This window comes from Protopterus annectens, chromosome 1.part0 (assembly GCF_019279795.1).
Source record: "Protopterus annectens isolate FY-2018-M chromosome 1.part0, PAN1.0, whole genome shotgun sequence".
Lineage (NCBI taxonomy): Eukaryota > Metazoa > Chordata > Ceratodontiformes > Protopteridae > Protopterus > Protopterus annectens.
Genome location: NC_056725.1, coordinates 1053005454 through 1053019280, shown reverse-complemented (window position 1 = coordinate 1053019280; position 13827 = coordinate 1053005454). Strand labels below are relative to the sequence as shown.

The following is a 13827-nucleotide window of genomic DNA, read 5'->3' as shown; positions in this document are numbered from 1 at the left end:
CCTCCCAGAAGTTTCATAAGCTAGAAGAATACATTGGGAAATCCAGCGTGATAAGGTGACCTTCGAAATGGCTTTACCCAAACTGAATTTGGCAAAGGAAATGAACAGCTGATCGGATTGTCTGTGACCAGCAGTCCTATGAATATAGAAACGCAGCTGCCTGTGCACATCAAAAGAATGCAGCTTGTACTCTCCTTTATTTTGATAATTAGGAAAGAAAACTGGTAGGTTGATGGACTGATTGATATTGGTTTCTGAGGCCACCTTGGGTAGGAAGGAGCGATTGGTCCAGCGGTACTCTCTATCCTGATGAAAAACCAAGTAAGGGGGTTTCACGGAAAGAGCTTGAAGTTCCGAAACTCTTTTCGCTGAAGTGATGGCTACCAGGAATGCTGTTTTCCAAGACAGATATTTAAGTTCGGCCAAGGCAGCTGGTTCAAAGGGAGAAGCAGTCAAGGCTTGAAGAACTAGTGATAGATCCCAAGGAGGTACGGCTTCTTTGATAGGGGGCCTGAGCAGAAAAGTACACTTGAGGAAGGTTTTACATAGTTTAGCTGACATCAAAGGACCTGTCTCATGTCCCACATGGTAATGGGAGATGGCTGCCAATTGTACCTTGACTGTCGAACAGCTAGCCCCTTGCTGAAAAAGTCTGGTGAGGAAGTCCAACACGGACGTTAACGGAGCAGTGAAGGAGTCCAATTTATGATGATCCGCCCAGACGGAAAAGCGCCTCCATTTATTGCGGTAAACTTTCCTGGTGGAAGGTTTATGCGCTGCCACCAAGATGGCTTTGACTGGTGAAGAGATGCCCGGAGTCCTGATTAAGAGTGGAACTGGAGCAGCCAAGCTGTCAGCTTCAGGTTGTCCATATTCGGGGTCAGTAAGCCTGATGGATGGGATATTAGATCCGGGCTGGGATCCAGAATCCAGGGAGGATTCACCAAGTGAGACCACAGGTAAGGAAACCAAGTTTGCCGAGGCCAGAATGGGGCAATGAGGATCATTCTGCTCCCCAACCGAGAGGCTTTCTGTAAGAGCTTTAGCATCAGGGGTAGAGGAGGATAGGCATAAAGTAGACCGGGCAGCCAAGCATGCACAAGAGCGTCTCTCGGGGCTTCCCCTGGTGGGGGAATCAGAGCGAAGAAGCTGTTGCATTTCGTATTTGAGGGAGAGGCAAAGAGATCGCAGCAGGGTTGCCCCCATTTTGCAAATATCCGCTTCGCTACTCAGAAGTTGAGAGACCACTCGTAAGGGGAAAGAATGGTGCGGCTGAGTTTGTCCGCCAGAATTTTGGCCCGTCCCGGAATGTGCGTTGTGATCAGAAAGCAGTTGATGGAGATCGCCCATTCCCACACCCTCATGGCCTCTCGGCAGAGAGGGTAAGACCTGGTTCCCCCCTGTTTGTTGATGTACCAGACAACTGACATGTTGTCCTTCTGTATCGCAATAGTTCCTATGGGGGGAAGGTTCTGAAGTGCTTGCAACGCTAACAGCACTGCCCTCATCTCCAGAACATTGATATGCAGGGAGGTCTCTGTGTCGTTCCACGTGCCTTGGACTGTTCTGCCTGAGCAATGCCACCCCCACCCGAGGCGAGAAGCATCCGTGGTCACCGTAACGAGAGGAGGTTGAGCGCAGAAGGGTCGGCCTGTATGGAGGTCTGGGGACTGGAGCCACCATAACAGGGCCCTCCTGCAAGCCTTGCTGATAGAGATAGGGTGATTGAGAGGAAGAAGCTGAAAGGACCATTGTACTTGGAGGGTCCACTGTAGTACCCTCATATTTAGACGAGCGCATGGAAGAAGCGTTATTGCCGCTGCCATGGAGCCCAGCGCCCTCAGGACCAATTCCGCCGGTGGAGCTTCTGATTGGAGGATGGCCCACACATGAAGTCTCAGATTCTGTAGTCGTTCCGAAGTGAGGTAGGCTCGCAGACTTCTCGTATCCAATCTGGCCCCTATGAACTCTATCACTTGTGTCGCAGCAAGGGAGGATTTGTCCGTATTGATCGTGATGCCTAACTGGGGGGCTAGGCGGAGAAAAAGTCTCTGGCTGATTAGAGTAGATGCCTTGTTGGGGCGGTCAGGAGCCAGTCGTCCAGGTACGGGAAGACCTGCATTCCCTGGAGTCTCAGGTGGGCCGCTATCACTGCTAAAACTTTGGTGAACACCCTGGGGGCTGTGGTGAGGCCAAAGGGAAGGACCCTGAACTGATAGTGGCTGGCTCCCAGCCGGAAGCGGAGAAACCTCCTGGATCGCCTGTCCATTAAAATGTGGTAGTACATATCCTTGAGGTCTATTGAGCACATCCAGTCATTCTCCCGCAAGAGGGGGAGAATGAATTGAAGAGTGACCATTCGGAATTTTTCCTTGGTTACCGACAGGTTCAAGAGGGAAAGGTCTAGAACTGGTCTCAAGTCTCCCGTCTTTTTTGGCACCAGGAAGAACCTGGAGTAAAACCCTAATCCGAGCTGGTCTGGGGGGACGGGTTGGATGGCTCTTTTTTCTAGCAGCTGCTGGATTTTCCGCGGCTGCAGGCTCCCTCTGACCGGGTGGTACATCGGGGAGGTTCCTGAGTCTGGGGACATGTTGGATTGGGATTTTGTAACCTCTGGATATGATCCGAAGCACCCAGCGGTCTGACGTGATGGACTCCCATGCCGCCAGAAGCCTCGTGAAGCACCCCCCGACTGCCTCCAGAGTGGAGCAGTCGGGCAACCCTTCAGGGCTGTTGCGTGGGCCGATCAGAGAAAGATTCTCTGGACCCAAAGTTTGTCGGGGCCCCTCTGCCTCTAGGGCGGCGTCCTCCCTGTCCTCCTCTGCCACGGAAGGACTTGTTGTCCGGAGCAGGTTGGGAATGTTGCGATTTCTGGAACCACATCTTCTTCTGTCCCTTTTGGTTCTTGGAGAAGGACCTCTGGGGAGCAGAGAAGCGGACTCCGACGGCAGACAACGTCTTCCCGTCCTTCTCGCTCTGGACAAGTGTCTCGTGAACGGTCTTGCCAAACAAGGCAGAACCATCAAAGGGGGCATTTGCAAAGGATGCCTTAAAGGGCTCCGCAAAGTCACAATGTCAGAGCCAGGCCTGGCATCTCATAACTAGGCCCGCTCTGCTAGCTCTAGCGGCTCCCTCAGTGGCGTGGGACAACAGCCGCATAGAGGTATTGGAAAAAGATCTTAGAGTGGCCATACGAGTGGAGTACAACTGCTTGTCCTCTGCCGACATGGACTCTGGGGGGGGGGAAGCAGCGTATTCTTTAATAAGATCTCGCTGCATCCTGATGACATGTGCCATGTAGTTCAGGGACCTTACTGAGAAGGTCACTGAACTAAATACCCACTTCCCAAGGCAATCCATTGAGCGGGACTCCTTGCTCGGTGGATGGACCGAGGGGCTCTCCTGAGCTAGTTCCCTCTTAGTGGCTGCCGCCATCAACATGGCATCTACGGGGGGGGACCCTTGCTCCAGTGGGACTGGTCTGCAGGGGGGGGGCTCAAAATCCTATCCGGGCGTTTAGGGACTGGCTCCACAGTGTCCGGCTCCTTCCATGCCCTGGTGGTAATAAGGTCCACCAGGGGGTCAGCCAGAGGGGACACCCAAGAGGTAGACGGGCCTGCTTTGAATGCCTCCAGAAACACGGACTCGTCGGAGGAAGCCTTGGGGCAGACCACCCCCCCTGATCCTGAGCATTTCCATGATGTCTCCAAAGGACACATCCTCAGGGGGTGACCTTGGGGAGCTTTCCCCTTCATCCAAGTCCGTGTCCTCTGTTAAGGACTCGGGGGAGTCCACGTGCCTCCTCTTACACTTATGATTGTGAGGCACTTCCTCGGGGGGGGGGGGGGGCTGTCCGAGGAGGTCTCACCAGCAATATCCTGTTCCAATGGAACAACCTGGGACATCGAAGCAGGCTGTCCCTGTGGCCAGGTGATGGAAGCCTGACCCAGCAGAGAGGGAGTGCAGGGTGGAGCCGAGACAAGGGCCGGGGGTCCGTATGCTCTCAACAGAGCCCTCTCCACTACATCGAAGGCCGAGGGGGAGCCGCTCTCCCTGGGCTCCGAAAGCCGATTCCCACTCGGATCCGATGAAGGGATCGGAACCGGCGCCGAGACCGTCAGATCCGAGGGACCAGTGTGCTCCAACCTGGACGGAGCCGAAGGCACACTGAATCCCTAGGATCCGAAGCTCGCACGGCTCCGAGAGGTCGGATCCGATGATGGAACCGACAGACTCGAGGGCAGGGTCAGATCCGAAGTACCCAGTACTGTCGGCGCCGACCCACCCCCGGCTCCAACGCTGCCTGGCTCCAAGCGCTCCGAATCCGGGAAGCGGGTCGGAGAAGGAGCTATCAGAGCAAAAAAGGGTGTCGAGCTCCCCCTCGAAGGGGGGGGGGGGAGGCAAGAGCACTCCCATCTGCAGCTGGGCCTGGATGAACCTTCTCATCATCCGGTCCAAGTCTGCATTAGACAGGCTGTAGGTGGATCTCGACGAGGCCACCGAGGCAGGCCTGGAATGCCATCTCGATGACCTTGACGGAGATCGGGTCTCCTCCTCCTCGGGTCCAGGGGAGAAGCAAGGTGATCGGAGCCGAGGAGGAGGAGACCTGGAAGCCGTGGAGGGAGAAGCCCGCTTAGCTGGGGGTCCGAAGCAGAGGCCTCGGCCCGCCGCTTGTGGTGCTTCTCCCTCCGTTTCTCCCTCCTGGCCTCCCTGTCCTCCGGCGCCTTAGCGGGAGTTTGAATCCCGGCCGGGGGAAGGGGGGCAGGAGTGGCCACCACCACAGGCTGAGGAGGTGCCACGGGAGTAGCGGAGGCCGAAGCCGAATCCGGGGGCAGAAGTCCTGCCAGGACCAGCTTGGACCTCCGCTCCTTCAGTGCCCTGGGGTTGAACGCTGCACAAATGGTACATCCCGAGGACAGGTGTTCAACCCCAAGGCACCGAACACATCGAGTGTGGCCATCTGCCGGAGAGAGCTTATGGCCACACTCGGTGCACTTGGAGAAGATGGGTTTTGGGGCCTCTGACATAATAACCCAAACTAAATAAAACTACACAAGCATGCTAGGCCCCAAACGCAAGCAACACACACACACACACACACACACACACACACACACACACACACACACACACACTAACGACCAGCGAGGGGAGGGTTAACTCTAAACATTTAAGAATTAACAAAAAAAGGGAAACCTAACACACACACACTGTTTAAACAATGAAAAATTGCACTAATTTGACCAGAACAGAGTCACTTATCTGAAAAATGCCAGGAGCTCGATATCCAGCTGTCACACCTAAGAGCGGCAAAGTAGATCTGAGGTCATTTGGGGTTGGCAGGGGATTATGGGTGAGGGGAGGAGCTAGGAGCTCGGATCCATAGCTGTATAATAAGTTGCCGGCTCGGATCCGATATCGGATCCAAGACCCAAAGGTTGCTGACAAATGAAGTCCCTACTCCAGATCATTATTTATAGCGAACCTTGCCAATCTACGTGGTAGAAATGAAGCAAAGAAAAAACTTGGAACTATGGAATCAAAACTTCAAATCAAACTCCCTTCACATATTTAGGAGCCATAAAACAGCTTTGGGAAGTATCTTAGGAGTAGCAACCATAACAGTAATTCTGTTTTCATACACAAAACTTGCTTATTCGTGAGAAGGGCAGTGTGAATAAATTCAAGCATTGTTAGCTTTGGAATTTCTAATGCTAGAACTCTCACTTTGACCATGCCAAAGGATATGTAATGTTTGAGTTGGCTGGGAAAACGGATCCCATTTCATCAAACCTATCTAACTTTTTAAAAAAATAACAACATAAAATAATCAAGGGCAACAATGGATGCAATGGAGTGTAACTCAATAGAATGTAACAACATTTAAAGTAACAGTCAGACAAGAACATTATAAAAACAGACCAATATTTACTTAGCATTACCTGGATGCTGACAAACAGGACAGTGAGATGTCTTTTTAACTTGACTAGATGGGAGACTGGAATTCTTAAACTGCTCCTTCCACATTCTGAACCTGAATGGGCAATAACAACATTGCAGAGATAATGCATTAAAATACTAAGTAAACACACGAATGTAATTTAGCCCTGGTAATTTCATTGCTAATGTTAGCACATGAGCAAACATGCACAGAAATACAGATTGCACATAATTTCTGGTTTCTAAAAATTAAATACTGGGAGAACAAGCGGTAGCAAAAGGAAATGATTTACTCTGGGAAATAGCAATAAAAAGAAGTTATGTACTTATCATAAAGTTCTATGTTTGTTGTCCATCATCTCGCCTTCATTCTTGCTGGTTGGGTTCAGAACAGGGTATCGATTCCAACTTGGCCTAATACTAAAGCTCGAAAGCTTCCACTGGCTCAAGGCTATACCCTATCCCACAATGCATAGGGAATAATACCCAGATCTTGTTTGCATATTACGAAAAACACACACCCACACACACACATTATATATATATATATATATATATATATATAAAAACACGTATCTCTATATATAGATAAACAGCTCCCAAAAAGTAAAGATAATAATCCTTAACCTATGAGTAATGACGCCAGAAGGGAAGTAGAATAAGAAGTTATGTACTCACCATAACGTTCCATCTGAGTAGGTATCTTCATTTGTCTGCAACCTGTGGGATACGGATCCGATCTCGGATCCGAGCCGGCAACTTCTAACATAGCAAGATCCGAGCTCCTTGCTCCTCCCCCTTACCCATAATCCCCTGCCTGCCCTAACTGACCTCAGATCAAGTTTGCCCCATAGCACAACAGATAACAGGTGTCCCAATGGGAACATATGCTAATAACACAAGAGCGATCCAATCGGTCAGGGGGAAGGAGGGGGGGATGGTTGCAGACAAATGAAGATACCTACTCAGATGGAACGTTATGGTGAGTACATAACTTCTTAATCTGAAGTAGGAACTTCATTTGTCAGCAACCTGTGGGACAGAGTCCCCAGCTACTTAAGTCTTGGGTGGCCTTCATGGAAGGATATTCCGGAGCACCGCAGAGCCAAAGGACGCTCTACCTAGGGAAATAACATCTATTTTATAATGGCTGATAAAGGTGTGAGATGAAGCCCAAGTGGCTGCGGAACAAATGTCATCCAGTGGAACCCTAGCCTGAAAGGCTGCAGAAGTGGCAACGGCCCTAGTAGAATGAGCACGGACTCCTTGAGGTGCAGGCCTTCCCGAACTCTGATATGCTAACAGAATACAACTCGAGATCCATCTAGAGAGAGAAACTTTAGAAACTGATTTTCCGAAATTACTTTTGGCAAAGGAGATAAACAACTGATCGGATTGCCTATGACCAGCAGTTCTGTGGATATAAAAACGTAATTGTCTGTGTACGTCCAAGGAATGAAGCTTGTACTCTCCTTTGTTATGAAAGTTGGGGAAAAACACTGGGAGATTGATGGATTGATTGATGTTCGCTTCTGAAGATACCTTAGGTGGAAAGGACGGGTTGATTCTGTGGTAAACCCTATCTGGGTGAAAAACCAAATATGGTGGTTTGACGCAAAGGGCTTGCAATTCCGATACCCTTTTGGCTGAGGTTATGGCCACCAAAAAGGCTGTCTTCCAAGAGAGAAATTTGAGATCAACCGTGGCAGCCGGTTCGAATGGGGGACCAGTCAAGGCCTGCAAGACTAAGGATAAATCCCATGGAGGTACCACCTCTTTAACTGGAGGCCTAAGGAGGAAGGTACCCTTGAGGAAGGTCTTACACAGTTTGGAAGTGATAAGAGGGCCAGACTCTTGCCCCACGTGATAGTATGAGATTGCTGCCAGTTGTACCTTGACTGTGGAAGAACTAGCCCCCTGGTGAAAGAGAGAGGTTAGAAAATCAAGAACCGACGATATTGGGGCTGTAAACGGGTCTAAACTACGGTGTTTTGCCCAAATGGTGAAGCGTTTCCACTTACTCCGATAAACCTTCCTGGTGGAAGGCTTGTGAGCTGCTACAAGAATGGCTTTAACCGGTGATGAGATCCCGGGAGTCCTTATGAAGAGTGGAACTGAAGCAACCAAGCCGTCAGCTTGAGGGTGACCAGGTTCGGAGTTGGAAGACCGAGAGGATGAGAGATGAGATCCGGAATGGGATCCAGAATCCATGGTGGATACACTAGGTGAGACCATAGGTAAGGGAACCACGTCTGACGAGGCCAGAATGGGGCAATGAGGATCATTCTGCTCCCCAGCTGCCTGGCTTTCTGTAATAATTTCAACATCAGGGGTAGAGGAGGGTAAGCATAAAGCAGACCGGGAGGCCAAGCATGAACTAGAGAGTCTCTCGGGGACTTCCCCGGAGGGGGGATCAGAGCGAAGTAATCGTTGCATTTGGTGTTTGAAGGAGAGGCAAAAAGATCGCAACAAGGTCGCCCCCATCGGGCAAATACTTGCTCTGCCACTCGGTGGTTGAGAGACCACTCGTAAGGAGTCAGGATAATACGACTGAGTCTGTCCGCTAAAATGTTGGACCGTCCCGGAATGTGCGTTGCTATGAGAAAGCGGTTGGTGGAAATCGCCCATTCCCACACTCTCATGGCCTCGCGGCAAAGGGGGTAAGACCTGGTTCCCCCCTGTTTGTTGATGTACCAGACTACCGACATGTTGTCTGTCTGTACCGCAATTGTCCCTACTGGAAGAGAGTTGTGAAGTGCTTGCAACGTCAAAAGCACCGCTCTCATCTCTAGGACGTTGATATGCAAAGAGGTCTCTACGTCATTCCAAGTGCCTTGAACTGTTCTGCCTGAAAAATGCCCCCCACCCCACCCCAGGCGAGAAGCGTCCATGGTCACTGTGTCGACTGGTGGAGGTAGTGAGAAGGGATGGCCCGTGTGGAGGTTGGGAGACTGGAGCCACCACAGGAGTGATTTTCTGCAAACTTTGCTTAAGGAAATGGGGTGAGACAGAGGGTTGCAAGACAGGGACCATTGTACCTGGAGGGTCCAATGTAGAACCCTCATGTTCAACCGGGCCAACGGTAGCAGAGGGATTGCAGCCGCCATAGATCCAAGGGCCCTCAGAATCAATTCCGCCGAAGGAGTTTGCAGATGAAGAATGGCCTGCACGTGTAACATCAGGTTCCGAAGTCGATCTGGAGTCAAGAACGCAAGCATCTGTCTGGAATCCAGTCTTGCCCCTATAAAATCTAGCATCTGTGTAGGGATGAGAGAGGATTTGGTTATGTTGATGGTTAATCCCAATAGTGGAGCCAGATTGAGAAAATAGTCCCTGCCTGAGCAAAGTAGATGCCTTGTTGGGGCTGTGAGGAGCCAATCGTCCAGGTATGGAAAGACCTGAATTCCCTGGAGTCTCAGGTGGGCCGCTACTACCGCTAGGACCTTGCTGAACACCCTGGGGGCTGAGGTGAGACCGAAGGGGAGGACCCTGAATTGAAAGTGACTGGCTCCCAGCCGGAAGCGGAGGAACCTCCTGGAACGCCTGTCCACTAGAACGTGATAGTACGCATCCTTGAGGTCTATAGAGCACATCCAGTTGCCCTCCCGCAATAAGGGGAGGACGGATTGCAACGTGACCATTCAGAATTTTTGTTTGGGTACCACCAGGTTTAGGAAAGAGAGGTCGAGGATGGACCTCAAGTCCCCCGTCTTTTTTGGCACCAGAAAGAACCTCGAGTAAAACCCTGATCCGACTTGATCTGGAGGGACGGGCTGGATGGCTCTTTTTTGTAGAAGCTGCTGGATTTCTGCAGTGGCCGCCTTCTTTTGACTGGGTGGGACGTCAGGAAGGCTTCTGATTCTGGGGTTGGCTATGAAGGGAATTAGGTAACCTCTGGATATAATGCGAAGCACCCAGCGATCTGTTGTTACGGACTCCCATATTGCCAGGTGCTTCGAAAAATGCCCCCCGACTGCCTCCAGAGTGGAGCAGTCGGGAAACCCCTCAGGGGTTCTGCGTGGGCCTCTCAGAGAAAGGTTCTCTGGACCCAAAATTCCTAGGACCCCCTCTGCCGCTGGGGCGGCGTCCTCCCTGTCCTCCTCTGCCACGAGAGGACTGGTTGTCCTGAGCAGACTGAAATTGATGCGATTTTCGAAACCACATCTTCTTCTGACCCTTTTGGTTCTTGGAAAAGGACCTCTGGGGTGCAGAGAAGCGGACTCCAACGGCAGACAAGGTCTTCCCGTCTTTCCCGCTCTGGACAAGAGTGTCGCGAACGGTTTTGCCGAACAGTGCAGAACCATCAAAAGGGGCATTCGCGAATGACGCCTTAAAGGGTTCCGAGAAGTCACAGTGACAGAGCCAGGCCTGTCTCCTCATGACAAGCCCGACTCCGCCAGCTCTAGCGGCTCCCTCTGTAGCATGAGACAATAACTGCATAGAGGTATTAGAGATAGAGCGGAGGGTGGCCATTCGGGAAGAGTACAAATCCTTGTCTCCCTCCGACATGGACCCCGGGGGGGAAGCAGCGTATTCCTTAATTAGGTCCCGCTGCATCCTAATAACGTGTGCCATATAATTCAAGGGCCTCATAGAGAAGGTCGCTGAACTGAAGGCCCGCTTCCCAAGACAGTCCATCGCGCGAGACTCCTTGCTCGGAGGATGGACCGTGGGGCTCTCTTGAGCCAACTCTTTCTTAGTGGCTGCAGCCACCAACATGGCATCCACAGGGGGACCTCTGCTCCAATGTGATCTCTTTGCAGGGGGGCTCAAAATTTTGTCTGGGCGCTTGGGGATCGGCTCTACGGTGTCCGGTTCCTTCCAAGCCCTAGAGGATATGAGATCCACCAGGGGGTCGGGTGGAGGGGACACCCAAGAGGTAGATGGTCCTGCCTCGAACGCCTCAAGGAATATGGACTCGTCAGAGGAAGCCTTGGGGGCAGACCACCCACCTCTGATTTTGAGCATTTCCATGATGTCTCCAAAGGAGACATCCTCAGGGGGTGATCTCGGGGAGCCTTCCCCTTCATCCAAGTCCGTATCTTCTGTGAGACTCTCAGGGGAGTCTATGTGCCTCCTTTTACACTTTGCCTTGTGAGGAATCTCCTCGGGGGGGCTGTCCGAGGAGTCCTCACGGGCTGTAACCTGTTCCACTGGAACTCCTAAAGGCGCTGAGGCAGGCTGCCCAGAGGTCCGGATGAGGGGAGCCAGGATCAGATGAGAAGGAGTGCAGGAGGGAGCCGAAGCCAGGACCGGAGGCCTGGAAGCACTCGACAGTGCCCTCTCCACCGCAGCGAAAGCCGAGGGGGAACCGCTCTCAGAAGGATCCGAGATCCAACTCCCACTCGGATCCGAAGCGGGGATCGGACCCGGCGCCGAGAACGTCGGATCCGAAGGACCAGTGCGCTCCGACCGGGACGGAGCCGAAAGCACACCGAATCCCTCGGATCCAAAGCTCGGCCCACGGCTCCGAGAGGTCGGCTCCGACAGACTCGAGGGAATAGTCGGAGCCGAAGTGCCCAGCACGGTCGGTTCCGATCTACCCCCAGATCCAACGTGGCTCGGCTCCGAGCCCGGAATGCGGGTCAGAGAAGGAGCTATAGGAGCGAAAAAAGGGGTCGAGCTCCCCCCCCCCAGAGGGGGGGAGGCAAGAGCACTCCCATCTGCATCTGGGCCTGGATGAATCTCCTCATCATCCGGTCCATATCCGCATCAGACATGCTAAAGGTGGACCTCACCGAGGCATACCTGGAGTGTCGCCTCGATGACCTCGACGGGGACCGGATCACCTCCTCCTCAGGACCCGGGGAGAAACAAGGGGATCGGATCCGAGGAGGAGGAGATCGAGAAGACTTGGACGGGGAAGCCTTCTTGGTGGGCGGGGCCGATGAAGAGTCCTCGGCCCGCCGCTTAAGGTGCTTCTCCCGCCACTTCTCTTTCCTGGCCTCCCTATCCTCCGGAGCCGAAGTGGGAAGTTGAGTCCCGGTCGGAGGAAGGGAGGCAGGGGTGACCGCTACCGGGGGGGTAGCGGGCACCGAAGCAGAGTCTGGGGGTAGAAGACCCGCCAGAACTAGCTTCGACCTTCGATCCTTGAGTGCCTTGGGGTTGAACGCAGCGCAAATCTAGCAACCCGAAGAGAGGTGTTCAACCCCAAGGCACCTAACGCACCGAGTGTGGCCATCAGCCAGTGAAAGCTTGTGACCACACTCGGTGCATTTCGAAAAAATTGCCTTAGGGGCCTCCAACATACTAAAGTAAGCACACTCACTGGGCCCCTAATCCAGTCACACACACACGCTATGACCAGCGGGGGAGGGGGAATTATACTTAAATAAAACAAGTAAGTTATAAAAGTAAAAGGAGAAAGGGTAAACCTATCACACACACAACCAGTCACTCAGAAGAAAAAAATATAAAATCTATTTTTCTCACAAAACGCCAAGAGCTCTGAACCTAGCTGTTGCTTGAAGAGTGGCAAACTAGATCTGAGGTCAGTTAGGGCAGGCAGGGGATTATGGGTAAGGGGGAGGAGCTAGGAGCTCGGATCTTGCTATGTTAGAAGTTGCCGGCTCGGATCTGAGATCGGATCCGTACCCCACAGGTTGCTGACAAGTGAAGTTCCTACTTCAGATACCATGTTTTCAGAAATAAGCATTTCTCCTCTCAATCCTCCAGGAGCGAAGGTTGGGAGAAGGAGGGTGGGACGCAAGAATGAAGGCAAGATGATGGACAACAAACACGGAACATTATGGTGAGTACATAACTTCTTTATGTTACGTTGTCCTATCTCGCCTTCATTCTTGCTGGTTGGGACAGTGTCACCAGCACCTTTTTTCTTGGGTGGCTCAAGGGAATAAACTTTTCAGAACAGTGGAACCAAAGGCAGTCCTGTTCTGGGAGGACACATCTACTTTGTAATGAGTGACAAAGGTATGAGGGTTAACCCATGTGGCTGCAGTACAGATAGAGTCCATAGGTAGTCTGGCTTGAAAAGCAGTGGAAGTTGACATAGCTCTTGTTGAGTGGCCCTTAATCTTTCCTGGCAGTTGTTTATGATGAGAATTGTATGCATAGGATATAGTATCAGTAAGCCATTTTAATAAGGTAACTTTCAAAACTGGTGACCCTTTTTTGTTCTCTGAGAAGGAAATAAAAAGCTGATCAGATTTTCTAAAGTCCTTGGTCCTACTCAAGTAGGAAGCATAACTGCCTGTAGACATCCGATTGATGCAGTTTATATTCTACCTTGTTGCCATATTTTGGAAAAAAGACGGGCAGGTCAATGGACTGATTCAAACTGAATTCAGAGCAAACTTTAGGTAAGAATGAGGGATTTGTTCTGAGCAAGGCTCTGTCTTTAGGAGGGCGAATGGATAGAGCTTGAAGCTCTGAAACCCTCCAAGCTGAAGTAACGGCTGTCAAAAAGATTGTTTTCCAGGTTAAAACTTTTAACTTACAAGAAGAGACTGGTTCGTAAGGAGGGAGAATCAGAGAAGTGAGTACTAAATTTAGGTCCCATGGAGGTGGTGGTTCCCTTATTGGGGGCCTGAGAAGGAAGGTACCTCTAAGGAAGGCTTTGCACAGTTTGTGAGACATTATCTTAGAACCCATGTCTCCAATGTGATAATACAATATGGCTGCTAATTGTACATGTATGGTGGCTACTGCAGCACCTTGATTGAAGATCTGTGCTAAGAAATCCAAAATTATACTTACATGGGCCGTAAAGGGATCTATATGGTTCTTGAAAGCCCAACAAGAAAACCTTTTCCAAATGACCATTACCTGAACTTCGACTCCCATATTAACTCAACTATTAAAACTGTAAACAGAAAACTCGGTACCCTTTACAGGATAAAACCTTTCCTTACCCGAGAAGCTAGAACT

The 13827-nt window shown here is 51.3% G+C and overlaps 1 protein-coding gene across 2 annotated transcripts in view; it reads right to left on the bottom strand.

Moving 5' to 3' along the window:
• GEN1 (GEN1 Holliday junction 5' flap endonuclease) overlaps window positions 1-13827 on the bottom strand; it is a 911226-nt gene that overhangs the window by 371249 nt on the left and 526150 nt on the right. For both annotated transcript variants that reach the window (XM_044064875.1, XM_044064884.1), the window contains exon 7: window positions 5943-6034. In XM_044064875.1, coding sequence (XP_043920810.1) covers window positions 5943-6034 — 92 coding nt within the window. The remainder of the gene's footprint in view (window positions 1-5942; window positions 6035-13827) is intronic.